The sequence below is a fragment of the Dama dama genome, chromosome 5 (genome assembly GCF_033118175.1).
Source record: "Dama dama isolate Ldn47 chromosome 5, ASM3311817v1, whole genome shotgun sequence".
NCBI classification, from domain to species: domain Eukaryota; kingdom Metazoa; phylum Chordata; class Mammalia; order Artiodactyla; family Cervidae; genus Dama; species Dama dama.
This window is the reverse complement of record NC_083685.1, coordinates 11,054,139-11,073,403: the sequence shown is the minus strand read 5'-3', so window position 1 is coordinate 11,073,403 and position 19,265 is coordinate 11,054,139. Positions and strand designations below refer to the sequence as shown.

Below are 19,265 nucleotides of genomic sequence, written 5' to 3'. Positions count from 1 at the left end.
CTTGACAAACTAGTCCAGTCTCCCAAAAACTAGAATTTGGTCATCAGTTTCCCTATTCCCAGTCATTCATCTTATGAACACCTTATAACACATCCTAAAGGTAATTGGGTGTTGCAAGGTAGGTGGTATGCTATTATGGTCTTTCTTCAGATAAATTTTTGTCTTTATTTTAGGGTGTTTTTTTTTAACTGTGTTTGATTTGCTCATATTTCAAGGTTGTGCATTTCTGGTTTTGTCCAATTACATAAGACCAGTATGGCAAGAACATCAGTGGTCATTCCTGCTCGTTACTGCACCCGTCCTGTGTCCAGAGTTCCTTAGTCCCGGGGCCCTGTTGTCAACGCTGCACCACCCTTAGTATCAAAACGACCAAAGTTCTAACTCCTGCCATGTGGGCTGCTTCATATGTTTAGGTTCTGTCTCGTGCACTGATGTACATTCCACAGTTGGGGAAATATGCAGAAAGCATTCTGGAAAATGGCAGCAGTAGTGGCAGAAAGCTCGCCAAACTTCAGAGAATTGCCCGCCAGGCTGTGGCTGCGCTGTGTGCACTTGGAGGCTTCAAAGAGACAATCAAGATCGGGTCTGAGGTCCAGGTAACCAGGCACCATTTTCCCAAGTCATCGCTTTCCCTTGTGTGTAAGTCCATTGATTCATCTATCAACTGTAAGACAAATACCATCCACCCAGTTGGACAAAAATTCTTGTTTTTTCAAGCTAAGAAAGAAGTGGCTTCTCATCCACACAGTGCTGCAGATTATTCAGACATCAGTACAGTACTGCACAGTAGCTAAAACCCTTATGTCCTGTGGTGGTGTTAATATTGGGAGTGTTTTAGAATTGAGGCTTGAATTTGCTTCATACTGTGATCAACTTATGGAGAAGGCAGTGGCAACCCACTTCAGTACTCTTGCCTGGAAAATCCCATGGACGGAGGAACCTGGTAGGTTGCAGTCCATGGGGTCGCTAAGAGTCGGACACATCTGAGGGACTTCACTTTCACTTCTCACTTTCATGCATTGGAGAAGGAAATGGCAACCCACTCCAGTGTTCTTGCCTGGAGAATCCCAGGGACGGGGGACCCTGGTGGGCTGCCATCTATGGGGTCACACAGAGTCGGACATGACTGAAGCGACTTAGCAGCAGCAGCAGTGATCACCTTGATATAAGGTTTTAGGACCTATTATTTTAAATCACAGTCTGGGCTTGGCGTCTGCATTAAAAGAACCTATTGCTGCAATGCCGACAATGACAGCTGTAGATTTACTCCTCCCACTTGTCACATCAGATCGCTGCTCACACCATCAGATTTGGTAGGTAGTGCTAACCCATCTGTGTCTCTAGGTTTTAGGTAGAGGAATATCAGGAAGCATCGGAGTGGTGGCTTCTATCAACGAACAGGAAGGTATAGCTACAGTCAGATTCCCACCCATAGACTGTAGAAAGACTTCGCAAGCATCAGACACACTGACTATTCCATTGTCTAGACTTTGTGTTCCAAGATCAGAGGTAAGGTGATTTTTAAATGTATCCTCAAATGTCACTGCAAATGGTAACCATCCTGTAATGAATAATATGCACGTGCACTGCACAGTCCTAAAGCACAAATACTTGGTTTTCTTAAATTTTACTTATGATATATATTTACATATTGGGTGTAATTATTTAATAGTAACCTTGATGTGAAGATTTTTACCTAAATGACCAAATTCATTTCTTTGGTGAGGAGTATTCCACAGTATATTGTATGTTTAATTGTTTTGGTCTAGCTTGCAATTTTCTGTATGGTGATTTTTTTTTTAATTGAAATTTTGAGAATTAACTCCAGATGATAATAACACCCTCATTTCTTATAAACTAACTACTTGAATTTAACTTTTTGCCATGCCCGCCCCCCACCGCCATCAGGCATTGCCTCTTCATAAACTGTCCATTACTGAGAAGGTAGTACAGGCAGTCCAGTCCATGTTGCTTCCTCAGGAGGGAAGTCTCTCTATTCATACCTCACTTCCTGCAACAGGAGATGGGTCAGCTCCTGTGATGGCAGTCGTTCGGCTCCTGGCTGAAATAAGAACAAGGTGAGCGCCCTCCAGAGACCCCCTAATGTGCTGAGGTGGAGCAGGCCAGAGGGACAGAAGTCCTCCATGGGCCTCTGTGCCAGGTTTAACCGGGTCCACAGCATGAACTTCATGCCAAACTGAGTAACAGTAACCATCCTCTTGTGCTGTGTTTACTACAGTTTTTGTTGCATTCCCCAACTTCTGTGCTGTGAAATAAAGTTTAGCTGTTTCCCTAAGGAAATAAACAATCAAAATATGACTGGTATATGAAGTGCATGCATAGACCCCACTGATTTGCTTTGGTCAAAGAGCTTTGTTCTATCACAGGAAGTCTTCTGTCACTTGGCCCTTTTTTAAGTAGTTCAGACCACATCAGTACCTATCTGGTCTATCACTTTCCAAACTGCTGAGGAGAAAATTAGGGAATGCTCACAAGTGTCAGAATTGGAAAGAAAACGCATTTATTTACAATTATACAACAGCAAAAAGTTTCTTTTGACAATGAAACTTTCGAGAAAGTTCTAATATATGTTTTGAATCTGGTGAGAGAGATCAGTATACTGATTTCCCAAGCATTTGGATCCCTGTTGTTCTCAGAACATTAATATTGCCTACAGAGCACAGTTTAGGAAAAGGTTTAAGAGACAGTGCTTATTTCGTAGCTGGCACTTGGTCTCTTCATGTAGGGAGAGGGCAACCATTGCCCCCTTTTCCAATTGTCCATGCAGTGTCAGCAGTTACTGTGCGGGAAAAGAGAAGCTAGTTACATATATTCAAACCAATGCAGCTCAATAAAAAAGCAAGAGGAATGGAGAGTTGGAACCTTATTTAAATTAGTGGATAAAATTGATTGAAATGTTTTTCACAGTCGGCTTTTTAGAGAATGACCATTGATGACCTTGAAATATTGTAAATCTTTTAACATTAAGAGCATGCCTGGTCATGGCCCAGCTTTTAGAAGACAGCTTATTTTGTGAAGAATTCATACAGCAGTGTCCAGCAGCTGTTGAAGTTCTTAACCTAGTAGCCCAGGAATGCAGTGCTGGTAAGTACCTGTTGCTTTCCTTTCTACTCTTTGTGTCGAGGTTTGTTAGCACACTGACAATTTGGAATGGAATATTGACTGTTTTCACATACACTTCCAACAGCTAAGCTCTAGACACAGCACTTACACGACGACTTTCAAATGTAAATAAAAAGCTTCAGTATATGCCAACTAGGAAATCAGTATTTTTCATTTTAACTTTAGGACCATGATGTCAGAGTATTTTCTTTGCTCCATTCATATTAATAAGTAGGTTTCATTTCTGTATTAGAATTCTTCATGACCTGCCCTTAGGGCTATGGATACTTTCTGACTGTTGTCACTGGCCACATGTGAATTCAGAGTCCAGAAATTTGCACTAACATCCATCTTTATGTGTTTGTGTTTCTGTGTGTCTGTATGTGTGCTTATGGAAAAGTTCAAACAAATACAAAAATAGACTATTTTTGTATAATGAACCCTCATGTTTCCATCATCTAGTTTCAACAGTTATCAACTCATAACCAATCCTGTTTCTTCTACACTGCACCCTCCTGGATTATTTTTAAGCAGATTTTTAGATATTCCTTTTATTTATCTGTAAATATTTTAGTCTGTATCTCAATAAGGACTCTTAAACCACAATATCATTTTCACATGTAAAAAATTTACAATAATTTAATATTATTTAATGTCTAGTCAGTGTTCAACTTTCTAATTTTCTCAGAGTCATACTTGTTTTTACATTTGTTTATTTGAATCAGAATCCAATTAGAGTTCATCCATTGTAATTCATTGTTGTCTTTTAAATTGCTTTTAAATACAGATTCCCCTCAGTATCTTTTTTTTTTTTCCCTTACAACTTACTTGTTGAAGAGTTTCCCATAGTCTGGATTTTGTATATCCTGTGGTGTCATTTAATATGTTCTTGAATTTAATATGTTGTTTGTTCTTGAATTTCTTGTACATTGATGGTTGGCCTGAGATTTTCTGAGTGAAAATTTACCCTTTATCCTCAAGGATCTAGTTGGACTCTAAATATAATTGTTCACAATTAGATTAGCATTTCTCCAATGCTCTTGTTCTGATGTTTTCATAAACTAAGGAAAAAATGGATATCTTTACCTCCCTTAATGGTTTTAATCTTATCTATTTTTTTGGTCATTTTTGTTACCTATATTATTTATTGTCTCTCATGCTATTTGCTTTTTTTCCTGTAACTCTCTGATTTTTTCTGTCCTTAAATTTTTGTCCTTTTTCATGTGACAGTGATTTCTTTTGGCTTGTTTTTGCTTTTTATTTCATCTTCATTTTTATATCTGTTTTACTTCTCAAATCTCCTTCCCTTAATAAGCGTAGCTGTCTGGAGCCAGCAACCATTAAAAAGCCTCAGAGAGAGCCCCCCAAAAGAGACACAAGAACAAAAGAAAAGGAGCTTGCTTGCTCAGCTTCTCAAGTGAAATTACTTGTGACTAAACACTTGCTCATTGTTTAATTTTGTATGTGTCATAAGTAGTTCCCTACTTCTGCTTTTTTAATATTCTTGGCTTAGGTTGCATCCTAAGACTTATTTGACTGATTTTAGCAAACATATAACCTTCTGAATGAATCAGTTGCTTTTCTCTAGGGCTCATTCTGGGTCTCTTTTATACATTTTATAGAATAAAATAGAATACATTTTATCTTACTCTGTGAAATTAACTTTGGTACTTAATGTATAAGCCAGAAATCATAATAATTTAGAGCAAATAGCTTGAATAATAACCCATCTAACCCATTTTTTCCCCTGTGGAAAAGAACCCTATAGAAACAGAGTTGAAAGAAACATATGGGAAGTTCTTATTAATTGCTACAAAAGAGAAGACTATGAGCTTATACACAGCAATTTATATTCTAAAATAGTGTCCTGTGTCAAGAAAGTGAAAGTATTAGTCGCTCTGTTGTGTCCGACTCTTTACCACCCCATGGACTGTAACCCACTAGGCTCCTTTGTCCGTGGAATTCTCCAGGCAAAAATACTGGAGTGGGTGGCCATTCCCTTCTCTAGGGAATCTTCTCGAGCCAGGGATTAAACCCGGGTCTCCTGCATTGTAGGCAGATTCTTTACTCTCTGAGCCACCAGGGAAATCCATGTCAAATTGAACAGTCCTTAATAACTCATATATTGGATTACCGGAAAGGATTTTAAGGTTTAAAGTAGGTATCTAAGTTTGCTGGTTTACCTGTATTTTTACAAAAAAAAAAAAGAAAAACTATGTCTGAATTACTTTCCAACACAGCAGTAGGTTCTTATAGCCTACTAGAGAATTAGAGTCTGTGCTCAGAAGAAATGCTGTTTACTACATGAGATTCAAAGTAGTGTGTAGAAGAGAAAGAGTTCTTTGATTTTTATTTTTTAATGTATCAAGGTTTTTTAATTTCATAAATGAATGTGTCATAGAATTTATAAGCAATAATATATTGATTCTCTAAAGTGAAAATTTTTTCAGTGAACTCCTCTTATTATTTTACTTCATCTGGGATAAATTAAGCCACAGACTTGGCCATTGTAATGCTTCCCTCTTTGGTTTGTCTCTCATCTTTGCCCATGTTTGTGTCTTGTGTCACATAATAACACACTTCAGCCTTGCACTATGTTCTTCGTCATATGTGTGTGTGCATATACATGTCTTATCTCTCCTCCCAGATTAGGGACTTCAGCTCATATTAACTTTCTATTTTCCAACATCTGGCCCTGTGCTTTGCTTGTGGGAGATGTTTAGCAGGTTATAGTCTTTTAAAAAATCAATTTAGATGATAAAAATAATAGTTTTCATTCATTAGATGATAATAATAGCTTTCATTTATTGAGTGTTGGCCATGTGTCAGGGACTTGGCTAAAGGCTTTAATTTGCATTGTCTCATCTTCACAACCACCCTGTGAGGCACAGGTACTGTTATTACCCCCATGTTGGGAGTGAGATGATAAATATCAAGTAATGGCACCAGATTCTGGATCCAGGTCAGCCCAACCTCAGGGCCCATGCACGTGACTGCATTGCTTTGTTGCTGAGCTACATCTTTGTAGGAGACAAAGATGTCTCAGGGCGTTTGCTCTTTGTAAGAATTTGAATAATCTCTATAAGTATTTCATTGCTCGGATCCAACTCCAAAAGAGGTGTAGGATTTATGTGCATGTCTTCGACATCTTCCCCTCCAGGAGAGCGGCTGGCAGTTGTGGAAGTGCAGTGTGAACGGCTGAGGATGCTCTACCGGGACTGTGCTCGGCCCCCGCCGCCTCCGCTGCAGGCTGACCGGAGACAGGTGAGCCCTCTGCCGTGTCTGCAGCACGCAGCATGAGAGAATTTCAGAATGCCAGGCAGCACGTCCATGATTTTAGAAGGGGTGTTTGCAGAGCCTTTTGGAGGTATAAGTTCTGCAGTGACGCTCTCATCTCTGAATGTCAAAGCACATCAACTTGACATTCCGAATATTGAAAGATTACAGCAGAGGAGCAGAACTCCGCAGTCTGTAAATAATTTCTGCATTATCAATAACAAAAAAAAAAAGAAAACTTTTTCAAAATTTTAGATCTGTAGTTCATCTTGTAATAATACTAATAAGTATACATAGAGTGACTAAAAAGCAAAAGTGGCACAGAGAAAGACGTTTACTGTGTGATGCTACTTACACATAGAATCTAAAAACTACAACAGTGGAGCTTGCCCATATCTCTTCTTTCCACTGGGGCTTCCTGATTACCTCCCTTTAAAGCTTGGCCTTGCTTTGTGTCTCAAGAGTGTTCCCAACCTTTAGCATAAGAATTTGTATTCTTTCCTACCTGGAGAAGGAAATGGCAACCCACTCCAATATTCTTGCCTGGAAAATCCCATGGACGGAGGAACATGGTAGGCTAGACCAATTCCTGCCGTCACATCACAAAAAGATTTAGATCCTTTATTCTGTTCAGACTTCACTCCAATGGCAGGAGTTTGATCTTATATCCCAGCTCTAAGCTGGGACCCTACTCCCCATTATCTTCTCACAGATCTCTCCCATGGCCTGTCTAGCTAAGATTTATGAATATATCACCATTGCAGTCATTTCCCCTCATTTGCAGTTTAAAAAAAAAAAAAGAGAAGAGAAAAAAAAAAAAAACTACAACAAACTAGTGAATAAAACAAACAAGAAAGCAGACTCACAGGGAAAAAACAAATTTCACTTGAGGGGCAAAAGCAAAAGAGGCAAAAATGTCCAATATTGGCGTATCTATGAATATTCTTAGCATCACTAGTCATAATAGCCAAAAAGTAGAAACAACCTAAATGTCCATCAACTGATGAATGAATGCATAAAATGGGTATATTCGTACAATGGAGTATTATCAGCCTTAAAAAGTAGGGGAGTGCTAACACATGCTGCAGTATGGATAAAACTTGAGTTATGCTAAGTGAAGGAAGCCAGTCACAAGAGACCACATACTGTATGATTCCATTTCTTATAATGTCCAGAACCTGCAAATTCAGAGAGACAGAAAGCATAGAGGTGGTTACCAGGGGCTGGGAGGAGAGAGGGATGGGAATTAACTTCTAATGGGTACAGTTTCTTTTAAAGAGAACAAAAGCATTCTAAAATTAGTTTGTGGTTGATGATTGTAGAATTCTGTGAATATACTAAAATCCATTGAACTGTACACTTTAAATGGGCAAGTTACGTGTTATGTGAATTTTATCTCAAAAAATTTTATTTATACTAGGTAAGAGTATACAAAAATTGCTGTATTCTTATAATTTTTCTGTAGATTTTAAGTCATTTCAAAATAAGAAAGTTAAAAATATATGAGAAAAAATGTCACTTGAAATCTCAACATCTCCATTTTGTGTTCACAATGCTATTGAATAAGAGTGTTTTTCCCCAATGCAGCCCAAAGAGATTACATGGAGCCCCTCACGAGTGTTTCCACCTGTCCGAGCCTGCATGTTCTCCTCGCACCTCACTTCTGTCACCTTCCTAGCAGACCCCAGTGCCGGGGGCGGTCTGCCCCGGGGCACATTTATCTACGCCACCTCACCACTGCCCGTTCAGGTGAGAAATCACAGGACCCTTTGTCTTCTGCCTCTGTCTTTCAAATATGAGAGAAAGGAAGTTCAAGGGCCCATGGTGAGCCCTCTGATTGTCTGCCCACTCCTGGTGTTTCTTCAGGCCCCGTCTTTCTACTGGGAAATTGAAATTGTTTCCTATGGAGATACAGATGATGACACTGGACCAATAGTTTCCTTTGGCTTTGCTACAGAAGCAGAGAAAAGAGATGGGGCATGGACTAATCCAGTGGGCACCTGTCTTTTCCATAAGTAAGTGGCTGCCATCACTGTTACCTAAAAAAAGAATGGGGACTTCCCTGGCTATCCAGTGGTTAAGACTCTGCTTCCACTGCAGGGGGCATGGGTTCAATCCCTGGTCAGGGAACTAAGATGCCATGCAGTGTGGCAAAAAAAAAAAAAAAAAAGAACAAATAACATGGATGTGGGTATTTTAAAACTATAGTAATATAATTATAGTCTCTACCCTAAAAAATATAGACAATACCAGCTGGAAATATACTCATGTTCAATGAAAGAGAAGAGCTCTTAGAATTTGTCTTCTAGTTACTCTCCTGCTACCGAAACTCCTCCACCCATTCACTGCTTACCTTCCTCTGTGTTGGCCCATTAGCCTTGTCTCTGACTGTCCCTTGTTTTTTTTCAATAGCAATGGCCGAGCCGTGCATTACAATGGCTCCAGTTTATTACAGTGGAAGAGCGTTCGATTAGATGTCACTCTCTCTCCTGGTGAGTATGGTGGGAGGTTTTTTTTTTTTTGCACCTTGTCTAAGTTGTTCCCAGGTTTGGATCAGAATAGGTCAAAATTAATGAAACTCAGCAACTGGAAATGGACACTGTCTTCTAGAGAAAACGAAATACTTGTCATTGTTGTCCCCTAGTTTACACTGAACCTGTCATTTTATGAGGCAGTGTTGTCATTAAAGCCTCTATTGGTAACTTAGGAGTCACATTAATTGTCATTCCTCCATCATTAGAAAAATCTGAGATTTTGCTTTTCTTTGAAGTTTGGTCTTTAATTAGCTTTTCATTAATAAACATATAAATAGCTTCAAAAAAAAACCCACCGCTACCAGTTGCCTTGAAGCACTCAAGAAATCTATTATCAGTAGGTAAGACAATGTGCTATAGACTTTGCTCTCAGTAGCCTAGACATCCAGTCCAGCTTCAGCAGATCTTCTGCCCAGGTGTTTCAGTCACATAGTCAGTTCAATAAAGAGAAAATCTTTCCCCTCGTCTTTTTCAGCCTCCACATAATGACCTGATTGGTAATAGTAGAGGAATAGTCCTAACTGCTCCAGAAGTAGCATAATACAGACATTGTCCTCTTGACATTAGAAGCAGCCAAAAGTGTTGGTGACTTATTTTTAGACAGTACATCTTAGCATCATCTCTGATGAAACTTGAAATTATTAAATGTGATAGATGGTCTGAGATGCTTAGGTAGGGATTCCTGAGTCACTGAACCCGATGGATAACTTCCTGTAGCTGTCTGAGGGGTAATTTGGTCATCATTTTTCCTTGAGGGAGCTGCTTATTAAATTGTACTTTACAGTGAGCATGGTATTTTCAGTTATGGTCAAGTTATGCCTTGGAAAGTTACCTCCTGGCAGGTTGTTTCTCTCTCTATGAAGCAGAACTCTGTAATCTGCTGAGTACTTAAGTGCTTTAAGCACAAAGGGATGGGGAGTAGGGAGAGCAGGGGACCTGTAGTTAGGTGGTTTATTTGTTTGTTACAGGTGATTGTTTTGTTTGATCATACTTAGTTTTTGAGAAAATTTTGGATCAGACCTCAAGCAAGCATGCTACCTACACTTTTCTTAGAGAAATGTGTCTGTGTGGTAGTAGGAATTAAGAACCTACTTTTAACAACAGGATCCCAACCTCGGTACCAACACCTTCATTGTCTGTTCATTAACAGTTACTCTTTGAGCATCTCCTATGTGCTGGGCCCTCTTCTAGGCCCTGCGGATGCCGTGGTGAACAATGACAACTCCCCAGCCACTGGGAAACCCAGCCTAGTGGTATCAAAACCATATGAGACTGGAAATTCCCTGGCAGTCCAGTGGTTAAGACTCCACACTTTCATTTCTGAGGGCACTGGTTCAATCCCTGGTTGGAGAACTAAGATCCTGAAAGCCATGCAGTGCAGCCAAAAAAAAAAAAGAAAGCCTGTGAGACTAATCAAAAGCAGAATCACAGAACGTCATGCCCTGACTGGAGAGTTTACAATGGGTTAATTGTAAAGCTATGTGCACTAGCAGCTTGCCTGAGGCAGCCTATAGTAGTGCTGATACGGTGGACATGGTCCCCTTGGTTCTCTAAGTTCATCCCAGTATCTGTCTCATCAGAAAACAGCTTAGTTTGTATTATCTTCACTTCCTGAAAAATGCTTTAAATAAATATAAGTAAGGAGTCATAATATGAGTTAATGATGTATGTTTAGCTTACATTGTAGGTGGAGTTTTAAATTATATTTTTTAGACCCTTTCTAAGTCATCTGCAAACTTGCTGAGAAAATACTACTTTTCTTACCTTTATTCATAAGCAATCTTGTATGTGTTAAAAGAGAAAAACTTGTATTCCTCTATTAAAAAATCATATCTATTGTTTTTCCTTTTTGTCTTAGCTGCCTGGAAAATAAAGGTTAAATTTCATGTGTAATTAGTAACTATGTAGACACTATTATTTTTGTTCTTCTGAACAGTTTCTGATTTCTCTTTTTAAAATTGTTTATTTCTGTTGTGTTACTTTGAGTGAGTGAGTGTTAGTCGCTCAGTCTTCTGACTCTTTGTGGCCCCATGGACTGCAGCCTGCCAGGCTCCTCTGTCCATGGAATTCTCCAGGCCAGAATACTGACGTGGTTAGCCATTCCCTTCTCAAGGGGATCTTCCTGACCCAGGAATCAAACCTGGGTCTCCTGCATTGCAGGTGGATTCTTTACCATCTGAACCACCAAGGAAACTATGTTACTTTATATATATCCAAATATTGGGTTGGCCAAAACATTCATTTGGGTTTTTCCATAACATCTATGTAAAAACACAAAGGAAATTTTGGCCAGCCCAATACAAGGCATTCCATGTCTTTTTCAACTGTAACTGATGGCATGAATAAATAAAAACCATGATAGTCAATGGTATGTGACCACATGCCAGTTACATATTGGAAGTTTAATAGTCAATAAAAAGGAAAAAAAAAAAAAAAAGTGTTGTCTCCTTCTGCCCTAGGTGACGTGGCAGGGATTGGCTGGGAGAGAACCGAGGGGACGCCTCCTCCACCCGGGCAGCCTGCCAAGGGCCGTGTGTACTTCACATACTGTGGGCAACGCCTCTCACCGTATCTCGAAGATGTCTCGGGTGGGATGTGGCCGGTGGTTCATATTCAGAAAAAGGCAGGTTATCTTGTTGGGAACGAACACCAAATTCTCCTCAGCAATTTGTTCCATCAGGAATGGAAAAATTAAAGACACTAGACGTAGCCTGGTTGACATAGTATGTGGTACCTGATGACAAAACCTCAAAAAACCTGAAGAAGTGGGTCCTTCCTTTGCATTGAATCTGAGTGCTTAAATGCTTTGATCTCCTTTTGGCCATCTTTCCTAAACAACAAGGCAAGGGACACTAGTGTTCTTCCAGTGCCAGTAGAAAAAGCCTGTGGTTAAGTAAGCTTGGAACATGACCCTCTTGGGTTGCTTTAGTATACCAAAAGCTCAGAGGTATCCTTCAGTAAAGATTTAAAAATTAAACTTTATTTAACCCAGCATCCCTACACTTATACTGAATCATGGAACTCTTGTTTTTAAGGAGCACCTATAAACAACTAACGTTCTATGGGACAGTACTACTTAGTACATGCTGGTAGCTCCCACATCCTTATATCCAGTCCAGATCTCACCCTAAATTCTAGACACAAATATTCAGTAGCATAGACAACATTTAGAAAGAGATATTCTACTGGCATGTCAAAGTTAACATGTCTAAAACTGAGCCTAACTCTGCCCTACCCCCAGCCTGCTTCTTCCCTAGCCTGCCTTGTCTCAGGAAATGGCATCTCCCTTCTTCCAGTCGCTAAGGCTAAAAACCTTGGCCTCTTTCTTGATTCCTCTTCTTCCTCCCACTCTACAGCCAGTCCGTCAGCAAACCTTGTTGACTTACCTTCAAAATTTATCCAGAATCTGACCACTTAGTTGATGGCCCAGCCACCCTCACCTTCTGGGTAGCATGTTACAGTATTCCTATATTTCCCTCTCCTCCCATCCCCTGAGTTCCTGCCCTTTTACATGTCTTTTCAACACAGCAGCTACAGTGATCCCTTAAAAATTTTGGTTAGGTCATGTTACTCTTCTGCTTTCAACAGGCCAGTGACATCCTGTATCACATAATGTGAAAGCCCAAATCTTAGAATGACTTAGAAGTTCTTGTAGGATGCGCCCCTGTACCACATCTCTGATAGCATCTTTTCTCTTTCTTCAGTGAATTGATTAAAGATGGCAATAATTTAGGCAGACTGTTCTATTCATTCAATAAATATTTATTTATTGAGCACCCATATTGAGTGCTATATCTCAAGTACTATGCTAAGCTCTGGACATACAATAACAATGAGCAAAAAAGATATGGTCTTTGTGCAGTTAAATCCAGTTGGAGGAGTCAGGTACTAGTCAAACATTCACATAAATACATGTGTGTGTGTGTGTTTATAATCACAAACTAATAAACACTAGACATTGGTCAAGGTTCTCCAGAGAAACAAAAGCAATAGGATATGTATGTGTGTGTGTGTGTGTGTGTGTGTACATATATATATATGAGAAAGAAAGAATGTGTGTGTGTGTGTGTGTGTGTGTAGACAGAGGTGGGAGAGGAGATTTCTTTTGAGGAATTGGCTCATGTTACTGTGGAGACTGACAAGTCTCATGAACTGTCCTCTTCACACCAGAGACCCAGGAGAGGCATGGCTTGATTCAGTCTCAGTCCAATAGCAAGAGAAAAGAGAAGACAGAGTGAGATATCCTAACTCAAGCAGGAGTAAAGGGAAAAGGGTTGAATTCCTCCTTCCTCCACCTCTTGTTTTATTCAGACCCTTAATGGATTGGATAGTGCCTACTCACATTGGGGACCTACTGTGTCCACCGATTCAAATGTTAATCTCACAGACACACAAGCAATAACAATGTTTAATCTGGCACCCTGTGGCCGGTCAAGTCAGCATGTAAAATTAATCATCACAATATGATTGAAAATCATAGACTTGAGGGAAACAAGTACCAAGCCAATCTGGTCACATCTGTATTACCCTGAAGAAATGATGTTTGAGCCAGATCTGGAATTTTAACCGGTTTAAATGGACAAAATTGGAGGAAAGAATGTTGCAAGTGAAGGCAATGGCATGTGCAGTGGTGTCAAGTAGAAAGGAACAGTGTTGGAAACAAGAAAGGTCACTGAGCTTGAGTAGCAAGGAGCGTGAATGTGAGGTGAGGGGCAGGGCGGCCTTGCCAAGCTCGAAGCACCAGGGTCTATAGGTGCACCAGCCCCTCTGCCAGGGTCACAGACTCTCCATAGCTGGGGACAGTGAATGAAGTCCACTTGGAGGTGTTAAAAGTGAACACATAAGTAACCTAACTCCTTTCAAGTTCTTTCTTTGGTTTCCTTTCCAGAACACCAAGACTCGCGCTAACTTTGGCTCCCGCCCATTTGCCTATGCTGAAGGGCAGGCCCACCGCAATGCTGCCGACCTGTGCACTGACCTGGCCGAGGAAATCAGCGCTAACTTTGAGGCCCTGCCCTTTGCCATGGCCTCTGACAGTGATAACGATGCTGGCACCAGTATTGCGTCAGACCCGGGCACTCACGGGCCACCATGCCGAATTGCTGCCGTAGCCACTGCTCAGCAACGTAAGCTGCCTCCCCTCAGGGTCCACCTGCTTCCTGGAAATGCGAATGCTGTTAATTCCATAAACCCATTTAGCTTGGATATACCCCAGTGCCCACTGGTAATGGGGTAATAGGCCCAGATAAACTAGGGAGCCAGGAGGAAGCCTGGTGGTCTGGAGAGTCCATCCCCCACCTAGAGGAAGTGTGCCACTACTCAGAACCAACAGAATATTGCCACATGGAAATGCAGGCCTGAAAGATTGTCCACTTTTTATGAGACAGCTAAGAACCACAGAATTTTATATAAAATCTCCTAATTTTAAATGTTAATCATTTTTAAACTGATTTAAAACGGAAGCCATCAAAGAATAATAAAATGTTAATTGTGGAATCTAGATGTGTAGGTGTGCACTAAAAACATTCCTGATTATTTGAAAAGTCTCATAATAAGATTGAATAAAAATGAGCTTCAAGAAATGAGATGTCTGCAGCCATATTTGGTCCTTGGGATACTGGTTTGAAAATTGTTTCAAGAGTCTGTTTAATTCTTTATCTTGTTGAAGAACCTTCCAAAGTCGTCTTTGAGTTGAATGAATTATATCCATATAAACTATTCTAGGATTCGACAAAATTGTAGACTAGTTATTCCTTGGCTCTGTGGTTTAAAATTCCTCTAAGAACTAAGAGTCTTTATGTCTCACAAATTAAGAGAATCTGGTCTATCCATGGATGAGTTCATATGCCCTTGCCTAGAATTCACTGTCACTGTGCTTTGTTACAGAATATGATAGTGACACTTCCTGTCATTATAAAGTGGAGCTCAGCTATGAGAATTTCATCACCTCTGGCCCAGACCCCCACCCGCCCCCCATTGCAGATGATGAAAGTGATGACGATGACGACGATGACATCCCACAGGTAAGAGACCCACAGCGGTCGCGTAGCTCCCTGGTGATGAAGACAAGCCATGAGGAATATTTTGATCTGAGCATGCAGAACTGAAGTCTTTATGCTTTCAGTTATATCATTGTGTTTGGACAGTAATTGGGGTATTCATTTTTCTAAACCCCGTATCAATAACTGTATCTGTTTGGCTCCATGGCCCAGCAGCAATCTGGATGTTGGATAAAGAAGTACTGTGATGGTAATTCAGCAGTGAAGTTTGGGATCATGTGAAGTGTTTATATGGCTTTAGAGGGAAAGGAAGAGCTCACCCCAAGCCAGCTGTTGCCTCCCCTGGCCTCTGACGGTGTAGTTAGTTTGGTGGTCCACACGGTGTGTTTCTGCCACTGGCATTTGAGGGGGTTGAAGACCTCAGGGGTGAAAGCCATAGTAAGTCAGGGAAGGATACAAGGTGTTCTTTCTCCATTCATGTTTGCCTTCACCTTCCAGGAGGACCACTACGCCCTGCTGGTGAAAGCCTGGGAGACCAAGGTTTTTCCTACTATCCGAAGACGGTTCCGCAACGAAGCAGAGCGGAAATCAGGACTGGACCAGATAAAGGGTGCTCTACAACTAGGTCTGGTGCTTTATATTTCCCTATGGAACCCACTTCATGGCTTGAAGAGATGTGTTTACATGAAACTCAGGGAATAAATCAGAAAAGAGGGGCTCATCTAAAGTTGGGCCAGACTTAATAGTGTCCTCTTCTTGGGCCTTTGTTGAACTTTGTGGTCTTTTGCTTTCTTTGCCAGGCTTTTCTTTGCTTGTCAGTTCTGCTCAGTATTTTGAGTTGATGGGCTGTTAGAATGAAGCTGGCCTTGTTATACCAGGAAGCTGGATGGCCTGATGGTTAATAGCTTGGGCTCTGACGTAATGCCTGTGCTATTACCAGCTCTATGACTTGGGAGAGTTACTTAACCTTTCTCAACTTCCCTCACCTTTCAAATGGGACCTATAATGGTATGAAAAATTAAAGAGTTGACACAGATAAAGCTCCTAACAACAGTTTCTGGCACATAGTAAGCATCCATGGTACTTCCCTGGAAGCCTAGTGGTTAGGACTCTGAGCTTCCGCTGCAGGGGGCACGGGTTCGATCCCTGGTTGGAAATCCCACATGCCATGTAGTCTGACCAAAAATAAATGTCACGGTAATGATGATGGTGAGATTTTTTTGTCCACTGGGCACATAGAATACAACGGAATTTGACTGCAGTCAGTGAATTATTAGTGAGTCTTAAATGCAGATAGCTGATTTCTGTTTTAAGACTTTTTCTAATCTATGAAACACCTGCTTTGTGAGATGCAGAAATGCCTTTTTCTAAGAGGCACGGCTGCCCTTCCCTCAGACCATCAGATCAGGTTTTCTGTCATCATCATGGCAGTCAGAGATGGTGTAAGGAGACAGTACTTGCTCTTTCTCTTTTAACTTTCGTCCTTACTGAGACTAGGAACAAATAAGGAGAAAAACCATCAAAAGACCTTTATTTCTTGACCAACTAATACACTGAATCCCTGATTTCCAGTGATAACTGAGTAATTCCTTTTTCTGAGATTAGTGCCAGGACTAATCAGTATATGTATGTGTGTATGTATGTGTGTGTGTGTTTTGGAGGGGTGGGGTTCGTTATTGTTTTTTCTCCCACTGAGAAAGAGGAACAGAGCAAATTTCAGTACTGGATAGCAGAAGCTGATGGAGCTGCCTGTCGCTCTTAAATAAGCAACTTGTGTCAGCTGTAGCAATAATCAAACACAGCACAAGAATGTATAAAGTAAGAAAAAGATACAGCACTACCCTCACTTTCTTCTTCCTCTCCATTTGTCCTGTAGTTTGTTCTCTTGACTTAACTAAAATGAAATGACTGTGTAATAATGTACAATCATTTTTAAGATGAATATGTTCATTCTTTCCTTTTTTTTTTTTCTGGTTATACTTCCCAACAGTGCTACAGGGAGTGTTCCCTGTACCTTTACACACTTGAGCTTGTGTTTCTGTGGGAGAGATTTGAGAGTTTCTTAGAAGTAGGGCATTGAGTATTTTAAACTTGATAGACACTGTACAATTACCATTCCCAAAAGGCTGCCTACTCCCATGAACTCCCCTTCTGTCTTCATGATGGGTACGAGTCAGTGTCATGATTTGACTGAAGATCGTGTGCTCTCTGGAGGGTTACCAGTTCTGTTCTGTCTTTCAGGCATGGTGGATATTGCCCGGCAGACGGTTGAATTCCTCTACGAGGAGAATGGTGGCATCCCAAGAGACCTTTATCTTCCCACCATTGAAGACATTAAAGATGAAGCGAACAAGTTCACGATTGATAAAGTTCGAAAAGGTTTTGCTTCCCCACTTTCCTTCTTCTTTGAAACTTACCCTGAAATGAGAAGTTGAGTTTTCCCACACATGAGTTTGAGCAGGCAGCTACTGGTTTTCCTAGGGTGACTCTCTTCACTCCGAGTGATTTGAGCTCTCCTGAGCTCTCCCTCGTGAGGCCCTTGGCTCCCTGGTAGGGAAACTGGATGCTTGTCTGGCCTCTAGGGGCCTCTTGCATTTTCCCAGAACCTCTTGCATGAGCAGGGTGAGACAGAACACTTGAAGACAGAGAAGTGGGGCATGGCTGGAGGATTGCAGATAGACCTCTCAGGCTTAATCCTGGCTGCCCAGCTAATGAACCATGAATATGTAGTTGTACTGTGCTTTTTAGAATTTTATAGAAGGTCTATATTCATTTGATTTAAAATCTGTTGCAGATTTTGAGGAAACAAAAATACAGAAAAGCACAAAAAAAAAAGAATCTAAAACCACTTGTTATTAGACTTTCACAAAAATATCAGAACCTCATGGGCAGGGGTAGGCATATACTTTTCTGTTTGATTCCTGTTTGTTTGAGAGAAAAACTTCACAGACCATAAAACTCACCCTTTTAAAGTATACCTTTCAGTGGTTTTAGTATATTCACAAAGTTGTGCAGCCTCCAAACCATTGCCTCTGATTCCAGAACATTTTCATCCCCTGAAATGAATCCTGTACTCTCACCACTCCCATTCCTCTTTCCTTCTAGCCCCTGGCAACCAGTGATCTACTTTGTACTTCCCCATCTCTATAGATTTGTCTAGTCTGGACATTTCATAAAAAATGAAATCACACAATGTGTGGTCTTTTGTGTCTGGCCTCTTTCACATGGAATTATTTTTCAAAATTCATCCTTGTAGCGCATGCCTTTTTATGGCAAAGTAATATTCCATTGTATGGATAATACCCCATTTTGTTTGTCCATTCATCAATTGATGGGCACTTGGGTGATTTATACCTTTTGGCCATCGTGAATAATGCTGCTTTGAACATTTGTGTACGTGTTTTTGTGTGTGTGTGTCTTCATTCCTCTTGGGTGTATATGTAGAAGTGGAATTGCTGGGTCATATGGTAATTTTATGTTTAACCTTTTGAGGAACTGCCATATGGTTTTCCAAAGTGATGACACCATTTTACATTCCCATCAGCACATATAAGGATTCCAATTTCTCTACATCCTGGCCATCACTTACTATTATCTGTCTTTTGATGATAGCCATCTTAATGGATGTGAAGTGTGGTGTCTCACTGTGGCTTTGGCTTGCATTTCTCTAAAAACTAATGATGTTGAACATGTTTTCATGCATATCTTTTCTCTTTGGAAAAATAGTTATTCAGATTTTCTGCCTGTTTTTTAATTGGCTTGTCTTTTTATTATTGAATTGCCAGAGTTCTCACAGCACTTTGTTTTATTATCTTCCAGACTAAGCTGTGTTCCTTTGGGGCTATAACTAAATTGAGGGTATAGGTAAATGCTGGAGAGTTATTTGTACCCTAAAATATATAGGGTCCCAACATGTTAATGCTACTTGCTCCTGAAAAATCTTCTCCCCTGTACTTTCCTCAGGTCTCACGGTAGTAACCCGCTCTCCAGACAGCAATAACGTAGCCAGCAGCACTGTTGGAACTGCCCTGCCAAAATTTGCTATCCGAGGGATGCTGAAAACCTTTGGGCTTCATGGAGTTGTCTTAGATGTTGATTCAGTGAGTGAACAGCCTTTTATATACACTGAGACTTTCATGCCCAGGCCTCCAAGTACCTTAAAAAGTGATTATACAGATAGATTATTCTTCAGAGTCAGGATAAAGAAACCAGATTGAGTGCTGTCATGCCAGATGACTTGCCTGAGATTTTCTCAGGGGCCCAGATCAGAATTGATATTAGAGTGTAAGCTGTTAACTTGCAGTGCTGTCCGTAACTTCAGACCACACTGCTA

At 40.6% G+C, this 19,265-nt stretch overlaps 1 protein-coding gene across 6 annotated transcripts in view; it reads left to right on the top strand.

The window, feature by feature from the left end:
- Positions 1–19,265, top strand: part of HECTD4 (HECT domain E3 ubiquitin protein ligase 4) — a 166,203-nt gene that overhangs the window by 118,666 nt on the left and 28,272 nt on the right. For all 6 annotated transcript variants that reach the window (XM_061141801.1, XM_061141804.1, XM_061141802.1 and 3 more), the window contains exons 41-54: positions 414–596; positions 1,345–1,509; positions 1,909–2,078; positions 2,990–3,105; positions 6,284–6,387; positions 7,987–8,148; positions 8,266–8,414; positions 8,812–8,891; positions 11,393–11,556; positions 13,822–14,059; positions 14,820–14,956; positions 15,431–15,557; positions 17,174–17,311; positions 18,896–19,032. In XM_061141801.1, the coding sequence (XP_060997784.1) occupies positions 414–596; positions 1,345–1,509; positions 1,909–2,078; positions 2,990–3,105; positions 6,284–6,387; positions 7,987–8,148; positions 8,266–8,414; positions 8,812–8,891; positions 11,393–11,556; positions 13,822–14,059; positions 14,820–14,956; positions 15,431–15,557; positions 17,174–17,311; positions 18,896–19,032 (2,070 nt within the window). The remainder of the gene's footprint in view (positions 1–413; positions 597–1,344; positions 1,510–1,908; positions 2,079–2,989; positions 3,106–6,283; positions 6,388–7,986; positions 8,149–8,265; positions 8,415–8,811; positions 8,892–11,392; positions 11,557–13,821; positions 14,060–14,819; positions 14,957–15,430; positions 15,558–17,173; positions 17,312–18,895; positions 19,033–19,265) is intronic.